This window comes from Mchenga conophoros, linkage group LG16 (assembly GCF_057382185.1).
Source record: "Mchenga conophoros isolate Kocher_MC1m ecotype Shallow Benthic linkage group LG16, M_conophoros_male_GT1.1, whole genome shotgun sequence".
Classification (NCBI taxonomy): Eukaryota; Metazoa; Chordata; class Actinopteri; order Cichliformes; family Cichlidae; genus Mchenga; species Mchenga conophoros.
In genome coordinates, this window is record NC_140541.1 from 21,166,939 (window position 1) to 21,191,845 (window position 24,907).

The 24,907-nt window shown below is 36.6% G+C and overlaps 1 protein-coding gene across 10 annotated transcripts; it reads left to right on the forward strand.

Annotated features, from left to right (window-relative positions):
• Nucleotides 1–91: 91 nt before the first annotated feature.
• LOC146556708 (uncharacterized) lies at nt 92–24,662 on the forward strand. 10 transcript variants are annotated; one of them, XM_085249462.1, is made up of 19 exons: nt 92–277; nt 1,912–2,202; nt 3,214–3,477; nt 3,974–4,072; nt 4,434–4,484; nt 5,083–5,220; nt 6,893–7,051; nt 7,712–7,924; nt 13,619–13,834; nt 14,078–14,191; nt 16,013–16,054; nt 16,179–16,220; nt 16,345–16,386; nt 16,511–16,552; nt 16,959–17,114; nt 18,730–18,936; nt 19,189–19,302; nt 21,125–21,166; nt 22,741–24,662. In XM_085249462.1, the coding sequence occupies exons 1-19, from the start codon at nt 229–231 to the stop codon at nt 22,767–22,769; spliced, it is 2,310 nt and encodes a 769-aa protein (XP_085105588.1). In that variant the 5' UTR covers nt 92–228; the 3' UTR covers nt 22,770–24,662. The 10 variants fall into 10 exon arrangements, with proteins under 10 accessions (XP_085105588.1, XP_085105589.1, XP_085105594.1 ...); XM_085249463.1 differs by having other exon boundaries at nt 13,619–13,825; nt 18,730–18,945; XM_085249461.1 differs by having other exon boundaries at nt 93–277; nt 18,730–18,945.
• The last annotated feature ends 245 nt before the right edge of the window (nt 24,663–24,907 follow it).

Consider the following 24,907-nt stretch of genomic DNA (forward strand, 5'->3'; position numbering starts at 1 on the left):
AGCTTGTCCTACCTGTACTCTGCACCTGCGTGTTGTTTTTATGGGACTTGGCAGCCAGTCCAACTGCAGGTTTCGGTTTAGATGCAGGTGCTGTGAAGAGATTGGTAGGCTGTGGGCCAACACAGACTTGTTCGGTGAGAAGAGACTGATTTAGCTTGGAGAAGAAAGTGAAAGTATCCCTAAATAAGGGACGGAGGCGACATTACTGCCTTTTCAGACGGTTTAGAAATGATTTATTGTTATTTCCTCGCCGTTTGGATCCTTACCTCCTCGGCAGGTGAGTTTGAATAGCCGGAACTTGATAGGTTCGATACTTTTCTGTGTGAATGTGTAGTGCACAAGGTCACACAGGTCCGACTGAGGACACCAGGCAGAGATTAAGGTGTGCCACAACGACTCAGTATTTTCTCACCAACTTGTAAACTGTAAGTTATTGTAATTCACAGTTTAACATAGTTTATATCGTGGAAAAAAAAGCTTCACAGGAATGTTGCTTACATTAATGTGTAGTTAAACACATTAACACAAAGGCCAGCTGCTTGCAAGCTGTAAAAGCAGCCTGGCACTAAAGCAGAGCAGTTAAACGCGAAGAAAATGTTTAACGTTTAGTATGCGCACACTGATTTGTTCATACTTTATGTGTTCAACGCCCATGACCCAAACTTATTGAGAAAGGCGAGACTCGGGTATGACTGCTATTTCCTACTGATTTTTTGAATGTTTAATTCCTGCCCAGGTAATTTTTTTAAAGCTTGGCTAGTCTGCAGGTATGAAACATTTTGTGCATAGAGATAACAGACCTGGGATAGGCTCCAGCGCCCCCCGCGACCCTGAAAAGGATAAGCGGAAGCGAATGGATGGATGGATGGATGGAGATAACAGACGTCTGTGGAGTGACTGTGATTTGTGTACCGTAGCTATAATTTGCCCCCCCCTGTTTCTGACCTTCTTAAGTGGAAAATACACCAATACATTCATCACTGTGGAAATAGAAAGGGATTCTTCTTAGTATTTATTATGTTTATTACAGTACATTGATTGATGGATTGAGAATACTCAGAGAGCTCCTTACAAACCTGTACTTCTGTGTTAAGCTTAACAACCTCTCCTACCCCAATGAATGCTTCACTGCTATTTCAATTTGGATGTCATCACATTTCCTGCATCTCAATTCTGAAAAAAACTGAGGTTTTTGTGTTTGGCCCTGACAGCTTCTCTGTGAAGCTCAGTCTTTAAATCAGTCCTTGGTATTGTTTTTGACCAGGATTTTAATTTTCAGTCTCACATATGAAAGCTCATTCAGCCTAATTTTTTTCATTTAAGAAACATTAGACTTTATTAGACATTAAGCATTCCAGTGTTAGTCTTTTTAATATTCCTGATTTCTGAGGTAAAATATTTTTGGTCTTCCATTATTTTCTCATGTGGTAGGTTTTTCTGGTTTCATTTACATTTGTAGCGCAATCCTCATGGCACATAACATGTCCTTACATCTGATTTTTAGATATGTCCATTTCAGTTAGCTACCTTTCACTGTAAAATGTTTAGAAGTCAGCATGTAAACTTTGTAAAGTTTACATGCTGACTTGTCTTTAATCATATTTTAAAAAAAATCTTGTTAACTCTTTTAACAATTTATCTTTTGAACTTCAGCATTGACAGATATTTCTAGTAAGTACTATTTAAAAACTTTCATTGAAAGTATTAAATAAAATATTTCAACTAATAAAATGAGATTCAATTATATATGGATCATATAAAATCATATAAAATTGTATTACACTGTACTAGCATCTTGGTGTTTATTGCTGAAGTCTTGACACTGAGCTGTCACCATGCCTGTACTGGTCATACTAGTCTAAATTATTTGTATTTTGCATCTTTCTTCACTTTTCTGTTTTCTGTTTCTAGTTTCTGGGCAATCAACACAATATGTACTCCTGGGTGAGACAGTCACCTTCAGGACAAATTTCACAGACCCCCCTGATGACATTCTGTGGAAACACAATGGGAATAAAGTGGTACAATTTGATGGCAATGAGCAAACTGAATACAACCCATTTCAAAAGAGGATCACTCTCGACTGGCACTCTGCAGACCTGGAAATCAACCAACTGACACACAGTGATAGTGGACAATATCAACTGGATGCAGCAAAGAAAGATGGTTTGAATCGTCTTAACTTTGAATTGAAGGTCTTAGGTAAGTTCATTTTATATTACCTTTTTAACAACTAACAGTGGCATCCAAGGTCAGTGCAGTTTTTTGATTTGTTGAACAGAAGAAACAGATCACTGATGAATATATATTTTATTATTGTATGTAATATTTAAAATTTTAACTTCAAAAGTTTTTTATAAAAGTAATTTCAACAGTAATTTATAAAAGTAATTTATAAAAGAAAAAAACTTGAGTCAATTTATAAAACAAAGCATCAGTGGTGTGGAGTTTCTAGACTGTACTGATTGTACATCACTGATTTCAAATTAAACTATTTAGCTGTTTTTCTTTTACCTATTCTGGCAATTTATTCGTTCTATTTATAACTACATTACATTTCCAGCTGAACACCAATTTGTTAACTCTGCTTCTGACTTTCATAACTGTAAAAAATACGACACATATGCTTTTATTCTGAAGGATTATGAATGCAAAGCTTGTATTTGGTGAATGTTTTTTGTACTGTTGCACTGTACCTTAAGCATAAAAGCTCTTGGTGCTTCCACCAAAACGTCCCACAACTCATCATGATAACAACAGCTTATCTCTTAATTAGTCACTTATCATGCATTTTATTATCCTCATATTTGGTTCAGAGAGACTCTGCCCTTTAGAAAGCTTTAGTTATTTGCTAAACAGCCTAACACAGTATATACTTGATTTACATTGGATTATAAGTCCAACTATTAATGTTGAGGTAGTGTCGTATACAAGCTGCTATTATGCATTTTCAAACCAGTCCAGCCTTAACTTCCTCAGCCTCAAACCAAATACTGATAGATGAGTTTACATTTCAAACTCAGCGCCATTATTAAACAAACATCAGCTTGAAATGACTTAGCCCTTTTCACACTTGGATAATTGACAGTAACACGATGATTGTATTAATTCATGAATGCAATATAGTTAATGCAATATATATATTGTTGGATGATTTGTTTTTAATATATTTTAATTTCAGATTTGCTTTTTTGTATTTATGTATGTATATAGATAGAGTAACCAAGCCCACCATAACCTGTAACATGAGCGATGGCAGCAGCTCTGACAAATCTAGAAGTGAAGCCACACTGAAGTGCTCTGCAAAAACATCACAATCCTTAAACTACGAGTGGAGCCAACCTGGAAAAATTCAGCCTGGCCAGATATTAATGATATCACTAGGGACAGAACATGATGATAAAGTATACAGCTGTACTGCGAGCAACCAATTGTCCAAAGAAATAGCTACATTCACTGCAAAGGATTGCTACCCTGGTAAGGTTTTACTAATTAGCTCCACTATATGTTTATAATTAATGTGATGGAATAGGGCATTTAACCGGATTATTTTCTGAAACTATTTTATACAAACTGCTTTAATCAGTGTGTTACGACCCTTGGTCGGGTTTATCCCACCAAAGGCCACTGGTTTGAAACAACACCTACACTACTGCACTGATAATAGCAGTAACTTTAATTTCAAAGAATGCAGTTTTCTGTTAACTTTACTGTAATATAAATAACAATAAAACTGGACAATGATGTGCACAGGGCACATCCTACTGTGTTATCAATTTTATTAATGGAAAAATACATATTTTATTAATTGCATTTTAAAAAATTTATATACATATCCATTTGGTCATTGATAAGGGAGACTGTAGAGTTCATGTTGTCTAAAATCTCTGGTTTTATGGAAATATAACTGCATTGGAACTGTGTATGGCTGTTAGAGAAGTTCTTCTATTTGGATTTCTGTGTTTCTGTGCAGTTGGAGCCTCAGCTGGACTCATTACTGGACTGGTTATTGGCGGGATAGTAATACTCTTGTGTGTTTTGGGCGCAGTGTTCTGTGCAGTAAAGCATAAAGGTAAAATAAAGCAACAACAAGCAATGAAAACTTATTGAGAGAATGGGTCCAAAAATATTAACTTATCATGACATGGAGAAAACCAAGTGATACACAGGATATATGTTAGATTCAGAGAATATACTGTGTATTCTGTGTTTAACCTAAGGTTAACAGACTTGACTTGATAGTGTAATACATTCTCTGGGACCGATGTTATTTTTTTATTTGGAGATCAAAATACTAATTGGATGTTTAAAAATATATTTATATGGAGTACTGTTGAAAAGCTCCACATTTTAGTGACTTAAACCTTCATAGTTCACCATAAGAAATAAATCATTCCTTGTTTATTATTATTTCTCTTCTTTCTTGATTCCAGCATGCTTTGCAAAAAAGGAGAAAACAGACGTGGAACAACAGCCACATAGTAGTAAGGACAAATGTCTAATCTTGAGTGTGTGTGTGATTTTTTTTTTTTTTTTTTTTTTTTTTTAGCTCTGCATATTTTTGACATCATGAATTTAATGATTACTTCTACAATTCATTGACATGGGACAGTTAAGCAGTGTGCAGCATGCTGTGGTGTTCTGAGCAACAAACAGACCTAAAACCTGTTATCACTTCAATATCACCTATTATCTTTGATTTTAGAGGAATTTATTAATAACATACATTTTACTTGAACTAACCCAGAAAAAAAGTAAAAAAAAAAAAAAAAATTCTTTTTATAAATAAATATAAATTTATAAAGGAAATTAGGAAATGATAAATTAAACTTTCTATCACTAGACTAATGGGGATACTCACCTGATTATTTCAGTATTGTTGAGATAAAATTAAAGAAGTTACCTGGAAGAAAATTATTATTTTTCCTTTTTAATTTTGGTTTTGTGTTAACTGTTAATTAACATTATACACAAAAGGTCTTTATTCTGGGATGCATTTCTTTCTTATCAGTAAGTTACTTTTTAAAAAATGTTCATCTATTTCAAATTATACATCTAATCATGCATCTGATCAACCATCAGAGCCTCTTCTTCAAAGAGAAGAAACAATACCCTCTTCCCAACCGCTTCGCCGTTTGGCAGAAATTGTAAAGAATCACAATTTTGATCACAATGATGAAAAACAAAACGAGCTGGACCTGGGCACGACAGAAAGTAAAGGTAAAGGTTCGTCACTGTTGTTCCAGTTCTCTGATTTTGAATGTTTTATACACCTATTTTGGGCTGTAAGCAGACTTGTCTACTAGTTTTTTTTACTGTTGCTATTAGATTTAGAAAGTGTTCTTAAATGCTGTAACAAAGGCAAAATCTTATATAGGTACACTCAACAAAAATATAAACGCAACACCTTTGTTACTGCTCCCATTCCCCATGGGATGGACGTAGAGACCTAAAATTCATTCCAGATACACAATATAACCATCCCTCCCAAACAGTGGTCACAAATCAGTCCAAATGTGTGGTAGTGGGCACATCTGCCATATTGAGATAATCCATCCCACCTCACAGGTGTGCCACATCAGGATGCTGATCTGACATCATGAGTAGTGCACAGGTGTACCTCAGACTGCCCACAACAAAAGGCCACCCTGGAATGTGCAGTTTTTTGCGCTATTGGGGGTCTGGGGACCCAGAACCGGTCAGTATCTGGTGTGACCACCATTTGCCTCATGCAGTGCAACACATCGTCGCATGGAGTCTATCAGATTGTCAATTGTGGCCTGTGGAATGTTGGTCCACTCCACTTCAATGGCTGTGCGAGGTTGTTGGATATTCGTGGGAACTGGTACACGCTGTCGTATACACCGGTCAAGCACATCCCGAACATGCTCAATGGGTGACATGTCCGGTGAGTATGCTGGCCATGCAAGAACTGGGACATTCTCAGCTGCCATCTGCCCTGAACAATGTGAACCATGATTCATCCGTGAAGCGCACACCTCTCCAACGTGCCAGACGCCATCGAATGTGAGCATTTGCCCACACAAGTCTGTTACGGCGACGAGCTGGAGTCAGGTCAAGACCCCGATGAGGACGACGGGCATGCAGTTGAGCGTCCCTGAGACGGTTTCTGACAGTTTGTGCAGAAATTGTTTGGTTGTGCAAACCAATTGTTCCAGCAGCTGTCTGGGTGGCTGGTCTCAGACGATCTTGGAGGTGAACCTGCTGGATGTGGAGGTCCTGGGCTGGTGTGGTTACACGAGGTCTGCGGTTGTGAGGCCGGTTGGATGTGCTGCCATATTCTCTGAAACGCCTGTGGAGACGGCTTATGGTTGAGAAATGAACATTCAATGCACGGGCGACAGATCTGGTTGACATTCCTGCTGTCAGCATGCCAGTTGCACGCTCCCTCATTGCTTGTGGCATCTGTGGCATTTTGCTGTGAGACAAAACTGCACATTCCAGGGTGGCCTTTTGTTGTGGGCAGTCTGAGGTACACCTGTGCACTACTCATGATGTCAGATCAGCATCCTGATGTGGCACACCTGTGAGGTGGGATGGATTATCTCAATATGGCAGATGTGCCCACTACCACACATTTGGACTGATTTGTGACCACTGTTTGGGAGGGATGGTTATATTGTGTATCTGGAATGAATTTTAGGTCTCTACGTCCATCCCATGGGGAATGGGAGCAGTAACAAAGGTGTTGCGTTTATATTTTTGTTCAGTGTAATAAACAACTTTTTTGGAAAAACAACTTGTTTTACTCTCTCTCACTCTCTCTCTGGTTTAGAATAACCCACGTTTCCCTCCAAACTATTTAATCCTACGACCATCTTTTAACAGACTAGTACATTTTTTTAAAACTTTTTTTCCCCATTTGTTTCAGTGTCAGAGGGACAAGAATATGAGGAAGCAAAGAATTTTATTAATTATGGTGATGGTGCTTCTGCAGCCCAGCCAAGTTCTCCTTTGATCAACAAGGAAGCTGTTGTTGGGAAAGATGTCAACTCTGGAAAAAAGAAAGAAAATGAATCAAGTGGCTCAGGTGAAAAAAAAGTGTTGTCCACCATTTCTAAACAGATAACTTCAGAAAATAGTAGTAATAACGTGTATTTCTCCCTGCTATATGAAGAATCACTTCTTAAAAAAGATACCCGAAAAGTTATGAGCAAATTTTAAAGTTTCTAAAAATAACAGTAGATAAGATAATGAGATTTGTCACAGGAAAAAAAAGTTTTAATTACACTAAGAATTTAATGCTTCAGAAATTCCTTTGTGTATTTTCAGTTATTATATCGAAAACGTTGATATTATCGCTGTATCATATTTTTGTCAGTTTATATATTTGTCTCGGTAAAATAGCTTGTATATTGTTTGGCTGACACTGGAGATCTTTTTGTTATCAAAAAATTTGAAATACCTACCAGCATTGAAAAGAGTTTGTTACTCTTTGAACCAGTCATTATCCTTTGATGATTACAATAGCGTTTCCAAGTTTAGATGGGAAAAGGTTTACTTGGTTTATTTTAATATATTTATTTGGAAATGGCTTCATTGTTTTCTTGACCCATTTTTAGACCTTATTGGATAAAGACTGGTTTAGAATAAACCAAGTTACCTTCCAAATTTAATTTATTTAATCCTATTGCCATCTTTTAACAGACCAATCCAGTTTTTAAACTTTTTTTTTTTTCATTTGTTTCAGAGTCGGAGGAAGATACATTTGTAACTGCACCGGAGTATCCTAATAATGCGGATGGTGCTTCTACTAACCAGCCAAGTTTACCTTTGCGCAACAAGACAGTTGTTGTTGGGGAAGATCTCAACTCAGATCAGGTCACTGGAGAAAAAAAAGAAGAAAATGAATCAGATGACACGATAAAAAAGAAAGAACCACCGACCATTCCTGAAAAAACAGGTGCAGAAACCACACTAATAACCTACTTTTTGGTTTTTCCTATTACAGAAAGTGTCACAGTTTGAAAATGACTTCTTGAAAATAATCAGCCACCATGTATCTAAAGATAACAGTGAATAGGATGGTGTATATGTCCAGGAAGACACAGAAAAGGGAAACTGCCTTTATATAGTTGTCTGTAGCCTTGGAGCGCCATAATGTCAAAACCTTTCAATACTCTTCTGAAACTATACATACAGTCCCTCATACAAAAGATGAGGACAGAATAGGCAAATCGCCAGACAGACAGACAGACAGCAGCATAGAAGAGGCAGACGAACATGAATTTCTTGACATTAAATCCAGTGAAGCATAGACAATATAAAATGAGGTCTTTAATAGGATTAAACAGGATTTAATAGGATTGAACAGAGTAAATAAACTGTACATTTTAGAAAATGACATCAGACAGTATTTGTATTAAATCATCAACAAATCTGTCACAATTTCTAGACCACCTAAAGACAGCGCTGCTTTTATCAAGGAATTCTCAGAATTTTTAACAAACATACACTCAAAATATAATATGATAATTTTAACCGGTGATTTTAACCTGCACATAGATAATCCTTCTGACCCTGCATCAAAAGAATTCTTAAACATTCTTCACTGTTTGGATTTTACCCAGCACGTCACGCAGCCAACTCACAACAGAGGACACACTCTGGACCTGGTCATCACCCATGGGCTGTCCACCAGTGTGTCCTCTGTTGTTGACTTGGCTGTCTCTGACCACTACTGTGTGTTTTTTAACATCACCGGTTTTATTCAGCGGGAGACCTCGGTGCGAACTGTGAGGAGGCGCTATCTAACCTCTGAAGTGGCTGCAAATTTTACCAGGGTTTTAGATGAATGCCCCCCTGTGATTCTATTTTTAATCATTTTAACAGCAAACTGAAGAAAACCCTTAACTCCGTTGCTCCACTCACCACCAAAAAGATTAACGTAAAACATGCATCACCCTGGAGAAACGAAGAAGTCAAAAAACTCAAAAGAAATTGCAAGGCAGCAGAAAGGAGATGGAGGAAAAATAAAAATACTATCAACCATCAAATATTTTGCAAGCAACTTAAAATCTACAATAATACATTAAGGAACTCAAGAAATTCATACTTCGCCAAAATAATCAGTAATAACAAAAATAATCCCAAGGTCCTCTTTTCCACCATAGATCATTTATTTAACCCTGATTTGAACAGCAAAGAACCCCCACAGACTCACTCTGTGAGCAGTTTGCAGACCACTTCAGGGGAAAAATCAGCGCCATTAGATCTGATATTTTATCTAATCGCGATATGTTTGTAAACACATCTGAGGGCTCGATTGTATCTGAGGAGACACTGGACAGCTTTGTCCTGGTTAATGCTGAGAACCTTAAGAAAGTTTTCTCCACAGTGAGACCCACCACATGTCTTTTAGATCCAATCCCCTCTTTACTTTTTAAAACATTGTATGGATTTTTTGAAGCTGAGCTTTTATACATGATGAATTGCTCTCTTCAGTTGGGTGTCTTCCCTGCTGCCTTTAAAACGGCGGTGGTGAGGCCCCTTCTGAAGAAGAGCAATTTGGATTGTAATGATTTTAATAACTACAGACGTGTATCCAACTTACCATTTTTAAGTAAAATCTTAGAAAAACTTGTTTTTACTCAGATTAATGACTTTTTGAATGATAGACAGATCCTGGAGATATTCCAGTCTGGATTTAGGGGGAAACCACAGCACAGAGACGGCTCTCCTAAAGGTTTTAAATGATCTTAGATGTAACTGGGACTCCCAAAAGCTCTCAGTCCTGGTGCTACTGGATCTAAGCGCAGCCTTTGATACAGTAGACCACGCTATTCTTTTAAACAGACTGAAACATATGGTGGGCCTCACTGGTGCTGTACACAACTGGTTCACTTCCTATCTCTCAGACAGAACTTTTATGGTGAGTATGGATACATGCTCCTCTAAGATCCATAAAATGACATGTGGTGTGCCTCAAGGGTCGATTTTAGGCCCTAACTTTTTAATTTGTATATGCTCCCTCTTGGCTGTGTCATCAGGAGGCATGGAATGAACTTCCACAGTTACACCGGTTCTGACATAAACGGTAGTAACCAGACCGAAAAGCAGCGCACATTTTGGTGCTTTATTTCGGTGCTTTTTTTTCCTGAGCTGTGATACACTTTAGATTCTAGCCAATCATTTTACGTTTCCGAGGATAGTAGGCGGACCCACGTACGTATGTTCTGTTAGAGCAGAGCTACAGATTAAAAATGTCCAAGGTGAAGCGGTCAAAAGTCTGGCTGTACTTCACAGCAAAATATGCAAACTCAGCAGCCTGCAACAAGTACTTAAAGCTGATACTGTGATACTGTCAAAGGAGGTAACACCTCAAATCCGATGAAACACCTGGCGACGCATAGCGTTTTTTTAAAAGCCGAGAAATGCACCGTATTTGATAGCTTGCTGCGAGACCTCACACCGAGCACATCTACTGCGGGTGTGGTGCCTGTTATCTGACCCGGAGTTAGCAACATCCCCCAAAAACCCGAAGAGGAGAGTCCTGGCCCCTAGCCCTGCCAGTGTAGCAGAAATGATGACGGATGATGATGCAGCAGCAGCAGCCGTTCTTCTCTGCGTGAGTAGCTTAATGTTGTTCGTGTGTAATTTACGTTGAGTAGGCTAACCACGTTATTACATTAATGCATAATAAGGTGAACTATCAAACACCGTCGTAGTTACATGCAGTTGTCTTCTTGTTTGATGGCAGATACTCCCTTCACCCTGGCCAAAAAGGCTAAAATGACCAAAGAAAAAGTGGAAAACAGCTAAACATGAGAGGTTTTTGGACAAAGTAATGTGTTTTTTCCATTGTTTAATCAGAATCAGAATCAGAATCAGAAACTTTATTGTCATTGTCACGAGAACAACGAAACAATGACAATAAAGTTTCTGATTCTGATCTAAGCACTGCTTCCAGCCAAGAGTCATACCATATATGCCCTATAGCTGCAGAAAAGGCTAACATTGTTATCTTTTTACAAAAAAAACAGCTGAACATGAGAGGTTTTTGGACCAATTTTGTGTTCTCCATTCTTTAAGCACCGGCACCGTTTCAAAAGTACCGGTTTGGCACCGGTATCGGATAAAAGCTAAATGATACCCATCCCTACTCAGCTGTACATCTCTGTGTCTCCTGATGACACCAGACCAATGGATGCCCTTTTTAACTGTATTTTAGATATAAGATCTTGGATGGCAGAAAACTTTTTACAGCTTAACCAGGACAAAACTGAAGTTTTAATCATCGGTCCCGATCGAGGCTCAGAGAGAGAAACTCTTGTCTAAATTAGAGGCATTTTCACTATGTCCTTTGCTACAAGTGAAAAACCTGGGTGTTATTTTTGACTCTGAGCTTGGTTTTATCCCACATATTAAACATGTAACCAAAATTGGATTTTATCATCTAAAAAATATAGCCAGAGTTCGCCCTATTCTCTCTCGGGCCAACACGGAGATGCTGATGCATGCTTTTATTACCAGTCGCATTGATTACTGTAATGCCCTGCTCTCTGGTCTCCCCAAAAATAATATTTCACCTTTACAACTTTTACAAACCTCGGCAGCTCGTGTGCTGACGAAGACCAGAGGGCAGGCCCACATTACACCGGTTTTAGAATCGCTGCATTGGCTCCCCGTGTGTTTCAGGATCGATTTTAAAGTTCTTTTATTGGTTTTTAAATGTCTTAATGGTCTTGGGCCTTCTTATCTCTCAGATCTGCTTTTACCATATGAACCCTCAAGGACCCTGAGGTCCTCTGGTACTGGCCTTTTAATTGTCCCTAAAGTCAGGACACATACTCACGGAGAGGCAGCTTTTCAGTGGTATGGTCCTCGTCTGTGGAACAGCCTGCCGGAGGAGCTCAGGGCCGCAGAGAACGTACACGTTTTTAATTTAGCTTTTACTTAACGTTTATTTATTTTATGCTTATTTATTCTATCCTGTTATTCTATTTATTAATTTAGGTTTTACCTAATATTTATTGATTTTACTCTTATTCGTTTTTTATCTTCTTACTCTATTTATATTTATATTTATATTGTATCCCGTTCTTATTTATTTTATCTTTTTACCCTGTATATATCCTATTGTGTCATATCTCCAGTGTTTCCTCGGAGGGCGCTCTCTGCACCGGGGCTGTGATCGACCGTGGCTGCTGGGGCTCTGGGGGTCCTCTCAGCCTGGCTGGGGGGCTTCTTTGACTCCCTCCTGCTGTGAGCCCAGCCCGGAGGCTGCGGTGTGTGACCGGCTCCCGGTGCAGACGGCTCCCCGTGATATTGTTTCCTCATTTGGATCATGCGTACCCAGCCCAATTTTACGCTTTAGGTGTGCGTGTCTGTGTGTGTGTGTGTGTGTGAGGGGGGGATGTGTGTATTCATGATCGTTTATGTTAATGAGAGTGTGGGGAGTGAGTTGGAGGGCGGGGTGGAGTGGGCTGCTTTTAACCATGTAAAGCACTTTGTGCTACATTTTTTGTATGAAAAATGCTTGTTTAGTACACATGGTATTTTAGCTTAATTGTGGCCTCTATCACTTGCATCATCATCATCATCATCATCATCATCATCTCTTTAAGCCTCATATTGAGAGTTTCAATGAAACGAAACCAAATACAAATTCAAGGCTTAGAATTCCAGAGCTTGTATCTGTGTCATGCAATAGCAAGCTGACCTCACCTGGCCATGAAACTGCTTGTCAGTAAGTTTTCCAGGTACTTTGAGCCTCTGAAAAATCAGGGACTTGTGGACCTGGCTGTTATTGATCAGACTAGTGAAAGACAGTAATCCTCAGATGTTTGGGATAACTATGGCAAATGGGTGGTTTCCTTAATTAATCTTCTTCTTTCAGCTACTCTATTTAGGAGTCGCCTTCATGTATGATCTGTTCACTTACTACAAATTCCTATTTTCATAACTTTTTTTAGAGTACAACATTTTGCTTTTAGTTTGAATCTTTTTCTTTTTCTTTTCCAAAAGTGAATTTAAATAATAATCAGTTCATTAAATTAATTGAAGTATTTTTATACATAAACTAAGCCGCTAACCAAACAAACTTAACAATACTACTAGCTACTAACGTCCAACCTCCAAGGTAGCTTCCATATGGTCTAATTTTGTAAAGAATTTTTTTTTTTGTTTTTGTGTCAGATTTAGAAAACGACAAAGATAAGCCCAAGAAAATTTAGCCCTCCATTCTGTTTTTCTGATGCAAAAAGTGCAACAGCAACATTTTTATTTCACAATAAAAAAAAGCAATTTTTGAACCAGTGGTCTTGCTTTAATAACAAAATTTACATTGTTTAGTTTCAATAGTCAGAACTAAAATTACAAGCACATGTCACATTTGAAAAAGTGCTTTTCTTTCAGTTACATTTATTTCTTATTCTAATACTGTCCATCCTTTCTTGGCGAATGCTTTCTTGACACATTTTTAAACATTAGTAGAGTAAGACAGGTTCAGTTTAAACCAGTACACTCGCCAAATCATTCGATTTTCTGCTATTTTTAAACAGACTCATGCACTTTTATGAATGTATTTATATTCTCTTTAAATGTATTTTTTGAACCAGTGGTACTCTTTTTTCTTTTTTCTTTTACGTTTTTTCAGAGTCAGAGAAAATGGAGAATGAAGAAGCAAAGTTTGCTGATGAAAGTTCGACCCAGATCATACCGCACAAGCCACCTGCTGAAGAACAAAAGCAAGATGTAATCTCAGATCAGGACACTGAAAAAACTATAGAGGAAACTGAAAAGGAAAAAGAAGCAAAGAAATCAGATGGCATGAGAGAAAAAGGAGAGCTACCAACAAGTTCTGGTCAGACAGGTGCAGAAACACCATCAATGAACTAAATTGCACTTCTTTTTTCTTACATGAAAATATCAGGAATTTTAAATGTGTAGTTGAACTTCTTTACACTGACAGAACTTGGAGTTTCACTGGTCTGGCACACTTAAGATCAAAGTGGCCTGCATATGGCCCATGATGTAAAATGAGTTTGACATCCCTAAAAACATCCAAAGCAGACCAGACTAGTGTAGTTTTTAAACTTTTTACTGTTTGTTTCAGGCTCAGAGCAAGAGACAAATGAGGAAGCACATCCTGACACTAAAACTAGTATTTTTCCTTCCCCTGATGACGTGAGAGAAGAGGACGAGTCTCCCACCACTCCTGCACAGACAGGTATAGAAGAAAAAAACAATAACCTTTTCCCCTCCAGGCACAGAAAGACTACAATTTGGAAAAGACACCATAAAAATAATGAGCAACTTTTTTCCAAAAACAAAAATGATTGAGATGGCGTAGGTGACCTTACATATTTATATATTTAAAGATTCAATAATTTCTTTCATAGGCATGTTAGCAATGCCTTTTTAAGCATTTCAATACAATAAATCAGAGTATTTATATTTAAAAAAGCTTTTGAAAAGCAGCAAAGGTATGCCTAATACAAATAAGCCTGCTGTGCCTCAAAAGCCATCTAAAAAGACAACTGATGTAAATCCACTAGGAGAAGACAAAGTCTCTGAATGTGGTCATTTGAAAGAACACAGTGGGGCTACAGAGTCGAATCTTCAATCATCCCCTGCTTCTGAAAAGCCAGGTTTGAAATTATACCATGTCAGCTAGATTTAGAATAGTCACAGGAATAAACAGTAAGCAAGACAAAGCCAGATGAGCTTTTGAACTTCATCTTTTGAAACATGAGCATATATATTCGTACATGTACATTTTTACTGTCATATGTTTGCTAATTAGTCCTAAATAAAAAATAAGCATAATCACCTCCTTCTTACTTAAAGCAGCCACATATGCATTATTCATTAACTTATAAAAGTTTAAGCTAATTGTTGTAAAGATTCAGACTGTTTAGTTCTGGTGCAAAGGTCAGCATTTTAATATCAGTGTGTGTGGGGACTGACTTGTATTTGAAGTCACCCTCAACTGGCAGTTTAAGGAACTGCAGTTTTTGGCACCTGGTTTCAATTATTTAATACTGGTAGTTTCCTTCTACTAACTGGGGAATGGAAGAAGGAAACTTCTAAAGGGCTTTTCTGCTCTATCTGAGCACTCAAAGCACATTACACATCTTAGCTTATTAACAAATTTACACAAGCACTTTTTAGTCTGCTGTTTCTATGTAAGTGCTTTTATCTAACATTCACACACAGAAGCAGCATTTGGTGACAGTTAAAATGAACTTTGTATAAACTTGTAAAAGCTGCATTTTCAGCTCCTTGTCTGGGTGCTGTGTCTTCCCTTCCCCATGTTGGTTCCTGTGGTTCAGTGCGAGGTGCAGATCTGTGAGGTCTCTCCTTCCCCCTTTCGTCCTCTCTTTTATGCCCTGGCTAGCTGGCCTCCATGGTTCAGGACAGGGGTCCTCCCTGCATCCCTGCGTCTGGCTCTCTGAGGCCCATGCTGCCTGGGTGGGACTGGGATGTGCTCACTGCCTTCATTTTGGGTCTCTGTTGTGTTCCTTAGCAAACTGGTATTCACTGTGGCTTGGTCTTCACTTTTGGTTGTGGCCTTTAAAGGTTTTTGAGTCATGTAGATTCTCACCACTGCTCTCATCACTGTCTTCTTTCATGTAGGTAAAAAAAGCGAAAAAACAAAAAAACTCTCACGTCTATACTGCAGTTTAAAATGAAAAAAATAACCCTATGACTATCAACCTAAGCTTTTGTTTGGTTCTCATTAGCAATGAAAAGTTATGATAGCAAACATGTAAAGGATTACACATTAAAAACAAACACATGTTAGCAATGCCTCTGTACACCACCACAGTGAATTTCAAATCTAATATATGACTGAAGTGCAGACGTTTGATTTAAATTGAGTGGATTCGATAAAGTATTCTGTTAACTATAAGTATTAATAATTATTCTATCAACTGTCTATTAACTTACAGCCATTTTTATACATAGTGATGCTATTTATAATCACTGATGGATGGTTTAATGTTGCTACAAGTGTATTTTTCTCTTTCCAATTCATTTCTTACAGTGGGTGTTAAGGAGCATGTTAAAAACATTCAGCAACAAGCAGGTAATCTTTGTTTTTTTCCTCTTACACTAATTAAAAACCACTGAAATAAAATCATCCTCAAATACTTTAAACAGATAAACTTTTAGCAAAGTGTATTTTTCTCTTTGCAATTCATTTCTTACAGTTAAGGATAAAGTTAAGAATTTTGAGGAAAAGCAACAAGCAGGTAATCTTTGTTTTTTTCCTCTTACACTAATTAAAAACCACTGAAATAAAATCATCCTCAAATACTTTAAACAGATAAACTTTTAGCAAAGTGTATTTTTCTCTTTGCAATTCATTTCTTACAGTTAAGGATAAAGTTAAGAATTTTGAGGAAAAGCAACAAGCAGGTAATCTTTGTTTTTTTCCTCTTACACTAATTAAAAACCACTGAAATAAAATCATCCTCAAATACTTTAAACAGATAAACTTTTAGCAAAGTGTATTTTTCTCTTTGCAATTCATTTCTTACAGTTAAGGATAAAGTTAAGAATTTTGAGGAAAAGCAACAAGCAGGTAATCTTTGTTTTTTTCCTCTTACACTAATTAAAAACCACTGAAATAAAATCATCCTCAAATACTTTAAACAGATAAACTTTTAGCAAATGCATTGTTTATTTAATTAACACCTGTGACATTAACACATTTTCATTAATGGCTGTTGCTTTTACTTGAAACTATCATTAATTTTAATTTGTTGGTACGTCACAGCTTTTTTTTTCTTCAAAGTTATATTAAATAGTAACCAATTTATAACATGAAAACAAGCATTTACATGAATAAAATAAGTTAAAAACCAAACTAAGTTTTCAGCAGTCCTTGTTAAAAATTTGTTTCTGAATCCCAATCCAGGTTTTTATGTTGTTTAATCTCCAGAAAGAAATTCTTATCTTTGTTTCATTCTTTTGTTTTTCCACTTTAGAAAAAAACAAAGATGGACCTCATGTGGTCACAAGAAATCCTTCTTTTTTAAACAATAAAGGACAACTGGATAAGAAAGTCAAGAGTGGTCAATTGGAAGAACATACTGAGGCCACACAGTCTGATCTGCAAACACAGATTCCTTCTAAAGGACCAGGTTTGAAAATTAAACTATGCCAGTTAGATTCAGAATAACTTTGCACATGAATTTTTCCGACTCATTTCTGAATGTGCAATAACATAATTCAGTTTAGGGATTATTTGCCAAATGAATGTCTTTTTCTTTTACCTTATTATATTACATTACATTGCCTGAGTTATTACTTGTATATATATATATTTTGATTTTGTGTATTTTTAATAATCTTAAAAGAAATTTTATGTAAATTCTATCATCCAGGTATCATATTTGTTATCAGTTTATGTATTTAACTTGTTAAAATAGTGTTGCATATTGCTCGGGCTTGGAAAAACTACTTTTACTCTCAAAATAAGAATTTACACCAAATTGAGCAACACCAGGTGCTCAGTTGAGTACAGTGCCAGGAAGAATCACTTGAACTCTTACAAATGTTTAGGTGTTGGTGAGCTCACCAGCGCATGTCTACATTTTAAGGTCGTTGATTTGATGATTCCTAAAAATGTTTGTTGACTTTCTGATAGATTTGCTTTGGTATTTTAGCTTAATTGTGGCCTCTATCACTTGCATCATCATCATCATCATCATCATCATCTCTTTAAGCCTCATATTGAGAGTTTCAATGAAACGAAACCAAATACAAATTCAAGGCTTAGAATTCCAGAGCTTGTATCTGTGTCATGCAATAGCAAGCTGACCTCACCTGGCCATGAAACTGCTTGTCAGTAAGTTTTCCAGGTACTTTGAGCCTCTGAAAAATCAGGGACTTGTGGACCTGGCTGTTATTGGTCAGACTAGTGAAAGACAGTAATCCTCAGATGTTTGGGATAACTATGGCAAATGGGTGGTTTCCTTAATTAATCTTCTTCTTTCAGCTACTCTATTTAGGAGTCGCCTTCATGTATGATCTGTTCACTTACTACAAATTCCTATTTTCATTAATAACTTTTTGTAGAGTACAACATTTTGCTTTTAGTTTGAATCTTTTTCTTTTCCAAAAGTGAATTTAAATAATAATCAGTTCATTAAATTAATTGAAGTATTTTTATACATAAACTAAGCCGTTAACCAAACGAACTTAACAATACTACTAGCTACTAACGTCCAACCTCCAAGGTAGCTTCCATATGGTCTAATTTTGTAAAGAAATTTTTTTTTTGTTTTTGTGTCAGATTTAGAAAACGACAAAGATAAGCCCAAGAAAATTTAGCCCTCCATTCTGTTTTTCTGATGCAAAAAGTGCAACAGCAACATTTTTATTTCACAATAAAAAAAAAGCAATTTTTGAACCAGTGGTCTTGCTTTAATAACAAAATTTACATTGTTTAGTTTCAATAGTCAGAACTAAAATTACAAGCACATGTCACATTTGAAAAAGTGCTTTTCTTTCAGTTACATTTATTTCTTATTCTAATACTGTCCATCCTTTCTTGGCGAATGCTTTCTTGACACATTTTTAAACATTAGTAGAGTAAGACAGGTTCAGTTTAAACCAGTACACTCGCCAAATCATTCGATTTTCTGCTATTTTTAAACAGACTCATGCACTTTTATGAATGTATTTATATTCTCTTTAAATGTATTTTTTGAACCAGTGGTACTCTTTTTTCTTTTTTCTTTTACGTTTTTTCAGAGTCAGAGAAAATGGAGACTGAAGAAGCAAAGTTTGCTGATGAAAGTTCGACCCAGATCATACCGCACAAGCCACCTGCTGAAGAGCAAAAGCAAGATGTAATCTCAGATCAGGACACTGAAAAAACTATAGAGGAAACTGAAAAGGAAAAAGAAGCAAAGAAATCAGATGGCATGAGAGAAAAAGGAGAGCTACCAACAAGTTCTGGTCAGACAGGTGCAGAAACACCATCAATGAACTAAATTGCACTTCTTTTTTCTTACATGAAAATATCAGGAATTTTAAATGTGTAGTTGAACTTCTTTACACTGACAGAACTTGGAGTTTCACTGGTCTGGCACACTTAAGATCAAAGTGGCCTGCATATGGCCCATGATGTAAAATGAGTTTGACATCCCTAAAAACATCCAAAGCAGACCAGACTAGTGTAGTTTTTAAACTTTTTACTGTTTGTTTCAGGCTCAGAGCAAGAGACAAATGAGGAAGCACATCCTGACACTAAAACTAGTATTTTTCCTTCCCCTGATGACGTGAGAGAAGAGGACGAGTCTCCCACCACTCCTGCACAGACAGGTATAGAAGAAAAAAACAATAACCTTTTCCCCTCCAGGCACAGAAAGACTACAATTTGGAAAAGACACCATAAAAATAATGAGCAACTTTTTTCCAAAAACAAAAATGATTGAGATGGCGTAGGTGACCTTACATATTTATATATTTAAAGATTCAATAATTTCTTTCATAGGCATGTTAGCAATGCCTTTGTAAGCATTTCAATACAATAAATCAGAGTATTTATATTTAAAAAAGCTTTTGAAAAGCAGCAAAGGTATGCCTAATACAAATAAGCCTGCTGTGCCTCAAAAGCCATCTAAAAAGACAACTGATGTAAAATCCACTAGGAGAAGACAAAGTCTCTGAATGTGGTCATTTGAAAGAACACAGTGGGGCTACAGAGTCGAATCTTCAATCATCCCCTGCTTCTGAAAAGCCAGGTTTGAAATTATACCATGTCAGCTAGATTTAGAATAGTCACAGGAATAAACAGTAAGCAAGACAAAGCCAGATGAGCTTTTGAACTTCATCTTTTGAAACATGAGCATATATATTCGTACATGTACATTTTTACTGTCATATGTTTGCTAATTAGTCCTAAATAAAAAATAAGCATAATCACCTCCTTCTTACTTAAAGCAGCCACATATGCATTATTCATTAACTTATAAAAGTTTAAGCTAATTGTTGTAAAGATTCAGACTGTTTAGTTCTGGTGCAAAGGTCAGCATTTTAATATCAGTGTGTGTGGGGACTGACTTGTATTTGAAGTCACCCTCAACTGGAAGTTTAAGGAACTGCAGTTTTTGGCACCTGGTTTCAATTATTTAATACTGGTAGTTTCCTTCTACTAACTGGGGAATGGAAGAAGGAAACTTCTAAAGGGCTTTTCTGCTCTATCTGAGCACTCAAAGCACATTACACATCTTAGCTTATTAACAAATTTACACAAGCACTTTTTAGTCTGCTGTTTCTATGTAAGTGCTTTTATCTAACATTCACACACAGAAGCAGCATTTGGTGACAGTTAAAATGAACTTTGTATAAACTTGTAAAAGCTGCATTTTCAGCTCCTTGTCTGGGTGCTGTGTCTTCCCTTCCCCATGTTGGTTCCTGTGGTTCAGTGCGAGGTGCAGATCTGTGAGGTCTCTCCTTCCCCCTTTCGTCCTCTCTTTTATGCCCTGGCTAGCTGGCCTCCATGGTTCAGGACAGGGGTCCTCCCTGCATCCCTGCGTCTGGCTCTCTGAGGCCCATGCTGCCTGGGTGGGACTGGGATGTGCTCACTGCCTTCATTTTGGGTCTCTGTTGTGTTCCTTAGCAAACTGGTATTCACTGTGGCTTGGTCTTCACTTTTGGTTGTGGCCTTTAAAGGTTTTTGAGTCATGTAGATTCTCACCACTGCTCTCATCACTCTCTTCTTTCATGTAGGTAAAAAAAGCGAAAAAACAAAAAAACTCTCACGTCTATACTGCAGTTTAAAATGAAAAAAATAACCCTATGACTATCAACCTAAGCTTTTGTTTGGTTCTCATTAGCAATGAAAAGTTATGATAGCAAACATGTAAAGGATTACACATTAAAAACAAACACATGTTAGCAATGCCTCTGTACACCACCACAGTGAATTTCAAATCTAATATATGACTGAAGTGCAGACGTTTGATTTAAATTGAGTGGATTCGATAAAGTATTCTGTTAACTATAAGTATTAATAATTATTCTATCAACTGCCTATTAACCTACAGCCATTTTTATACATAGTGATGCTATTTATAATCACTGATGGATGGTTTAATGTTGCTACAAGTGTATTTTTCTCTTTGCAATTCATTTCTTACAGTTAAGGATAAAGTTAAGAATTTTGAGGAAAAGCAACAAGCAGGTAATCTTTGTTTTTTTCCTCTTACACTAATCAAATATTCCTCAAATACTTTAGACAGATAAGCTTTTAGGAAATGGATTGCTTATTTAATTAACGCCTGTGACATTAACACATTTTCATTAACGACTGTTGCTTTGACTTGCAACCATCATTAATTTTAATTTCTACATAGTGATGCTATTTATAATCATTGATGGATGGTATAATGTTGCTACAAGTGTATTTTTCTCTTTGCCATTCATTCAGGTATTATGTTTGTTGTCATCTTATGTATTTAATCTGTTAAAATAGTTGGCCTGGATATTGCTCGGCCCTGGAAAATTTATGACTCATTGCAGTTAGATTGTAAGTAATAAATGTGTAAAATAACAGGAAAATTTCTGGAAGCTCATTGCCCAGACTGTCCAGTTTTTTGTTGTTGTTTTGTTCTTTTTAACTGTAGTAATAAAAAAAAAAAAAACAGACATTTATTTATAGTAGAAAGTTACAAAGCCATTTGTAGCACAACGTAGGCTTTCTTGCCAGAGGTCATTTTTGGGAACAACAACAAATAAAACAACTGACCTATTTCAAGATTTATCATGTCTAATGTTTTTTATGTGCTTCTGAGTATGGCTGATCACGGTAGTATAATAACTTGCACAAAAATGAACAAGCTTAAAAACAAACAAAGAAACAAACAAAAACAGGGCTGTCAGTATTAAGGCTGCAAAATTAATGTCAGCTGTCAGATTTATGCTGAGGTTCTTTCAGGCTTTCTCTGTGAATTCTTGTACTGTTAAACACTTATTTTAAACACTTTCACTTCATTAGAGCAACACCATACAAAGTGAATCAATGCAAGTAACTAATGGGAGGAGCATTTATAGTTAACCTGTAAAATATATCCTGACCTGTAGAGTTTGTCTGTTTATGGTTTAGTGTAGGGAGAGTGTAACACCATTAGATGAAACACTCAAATTTGTATTATGTGTGCTTAGCGTTGTGATGCAAAGTACAAAGTGTGTGGCAGTAGGGCTGTCCTTTATTGTTTGTACTTAACCCTCAGGTATTTCCTCATAATTGCAGTAGAGAAACACTAGCATAGACCCAAGCAATTGGTTATATATTTTACATATAATAATATTTTCTAGTTTTATAACTGGATTAATACACAAGTTAAAAATTGGAAGAGAGCAAAATTTTGTTGACTTTTATTTTGATTATCCATTTTAATGCAGTCTGAGGCTTTCTTGAAAACATTTTTTTTTTTTTTTGGCTGTGACCATTTTGATTAAATGTCTACTTAGTAGGACTAGTTTATTTTAACTGCAAAATATTCTTCCCCTGTTAAAGATTTATTTTTATGACAGGACAGTAGATCAGAGAGGAAAGGAGGGTCAGAGTGCTGAGAGACTGACAAATGTCCCAGGTCAGAATCAAAGCCAGGCCCCTGCAGTAGCTTTTTGGCATATGGGTCACCTGCTCAACAAACTGAGCTATACTGGTGTCTTTGACTACAAGTTATTAACAGACTAGTGCACTTTCATTGCTAATTGTTTTTTCCTCTTTCTACTGGTTTTTTTTTTTTTCAGACTTGGACGAAAAAAGAGAAAAAAATTAGTGTCTGCTCCTGAAAATGGGCCTCTCCATTTGCTGCAGAGCCGCTTTCAACTTTTGACCCCAGCCAAGGAGGGCATCTAACAATGATGCTGGGGAACATGTGGATGACTCCAACTCAAAAAAGGCTATGGGACAACCTAATGAGGAAAATGTTGGGAAATCATCAGGCTCAGGGGAAGGAAATTAATTGAATGTCATAAACGAGAAAAAATAGTAATCTATCATTCCTGAACAGAAAACTGCAGAAACATGAGGACAAAAAGAAATAGAAGACAATCAGCAAGAAAAGGACGAACACGTTTCTGATCCTATCAGGTGGTAGAGGTGATGAAAGCAAAGAATCCTGCCTCGGGACAAGGCAATAGTAACTGTAACCCTGTAGCAACAGAGCCCGATCCTCAAAAAAAGGCTAAACTAACGAACGCCTTTCTAAAGCTTCTGATGCAGCACGTGCAGTCCTAGTAGCATTGTGTCATTTACATACCATTTTCTCAAAGAACTGTCTTTTCACAAACTTTAGCCTTTCTCTCTCTCAGTTCAGTTGACCTTTCAGACAGACTGAACTTGCAATGCTACATTCACCCCACATACATGTAAAAAGAGCAAAAAATTATTTTACTCATTCAAGTGAGTGCTTCCATTTGCTTATAAGAGATCCCTTTACAGTGATTGAGTGTGTACCCACTAAATGTTATTAGTTTGGTGCTTGATTCAAATCATTCATCCACAGGGTACACGCACATGTAATCCAGGCATAAAACACACAGGTGAGGCAGATAAAGGTGAAACTACAAAGGATAATAGTAAAGTCCACCGTGAGGCGTAGAAGAAGAAAAAACCAGGGCGGAAAAGCCTTAGTGGAGATAAAGGCTTTCAAAAGAAAAGTGAACCTGTTGATTGCAATCCAGAAGGAAACAGATCTCAAAACTGAAATTGTAAGATATTTATAAAGATCTAGTCTACAGTTGAAAAGAGTGTAGAAGTCCTTCAGTCTGAGTCAGAACAAAGGCAAACAATTATTTGCTCAGAGAGGCCAGAAAAACAGACAGATTAACGGTAGGAGACACTGAAAACAAAAACAGACAATTATATCAGAGACTTTAGATCGGAGGTCACCATTCATTTTATTCTTTCAAAGTAGATAAGATATCAAAGACCTCCTATGAATCAGCAAATACTATTATGCTAACAAAACAGCTTCTAAAAATACCACAGAGTTAGTCATCTTACAGACCACTGCAGAGGGCTGGTCTGAAATTATGCAACAGAAATTACATGAAATAATGTATTCTTGTGTATCTTGGCACTTCTAGTTGGTGAATGTGTTTGTTTGACAACTACATGTAAATATATTCTTTTGTAAATGATGATAAAAATGATGATGATGATGATGATGATACAGTATGTTCAATAGTATTTTAAAAGCTCTAGTTTTATGTATATGTGTTAGGGGAAAATTTCATTCAATAAAAAGATGCACTATCACAATCTTATACAGTACAGTTTTACTGTGACAAGATTAAAATAAATTAATGAAAGAAAAAGGGTATTTGTTATGCATATCTGTAAGAAAATAAAGTCATAATGGCAATTTGTCTGCATATCTACGTTTAAAAGGTTCTTTAGAGTATTTTTATGCAATTTTTTAAAACACTTTTGCAATAACAACTGAAATTTCTATTAACTTATGATATAATTGCTATCGTTCATTAATTAATTGTAAATTAAGTTAGAATGGTGCTGTGGCATTTTGGTTTTCTTGTTCTGCTCTTTTTGTATTAACTTTGTTACGTTTCTTTCAGTTTTTCACAAAAAGATACTACAGCAGTATCTGACTTTGATGTAAATGTGCTGTACACACCTACTTGAGTGAAGTAAACTTAAAAAAAACAAATCCTTCCGTGTTTGTCGAGTTAAGACTGCAGATATATAATCTACCCTCATGTATTGCATCAGTTGATATAAATTGTAAAACTATTGTTCTGTCAATAGGTGGCAGTGTTTATCAGCTGTTACATTAAGCCATCAGCTGATTTTTTCTGAGAAATTATTCTTTTTTAGACTTCAGTATTGAGATGGTTGAAGGACATTTGTTTCTCTAAAGGCAGGAAAACATAAACTGAGAAACATACAACGATG

Coding starts and splice junctions, on each gene's coding strand:
- LOC146556708 (XM_085249461.1), top strand. CDS start 229: ATGATTTATTGTTATTTCCTCGCCGTTTGGATCCTTACCTCCTCGGCA. Junction 5,221..6,892: donor GGGCACGACAGAAAGTAAAG/GTAAAGGTTCGT, acceptor CATTTGTTTCAG/TGTCAGAGGGACAAGAATAT. Junction 14,192..16,012: donor CACCACTCCTGCACAGACAG/GTATAGAAGAAA, acceptor CATTTCTTACAG/TGGGTGTTAAGGAGCATGTT.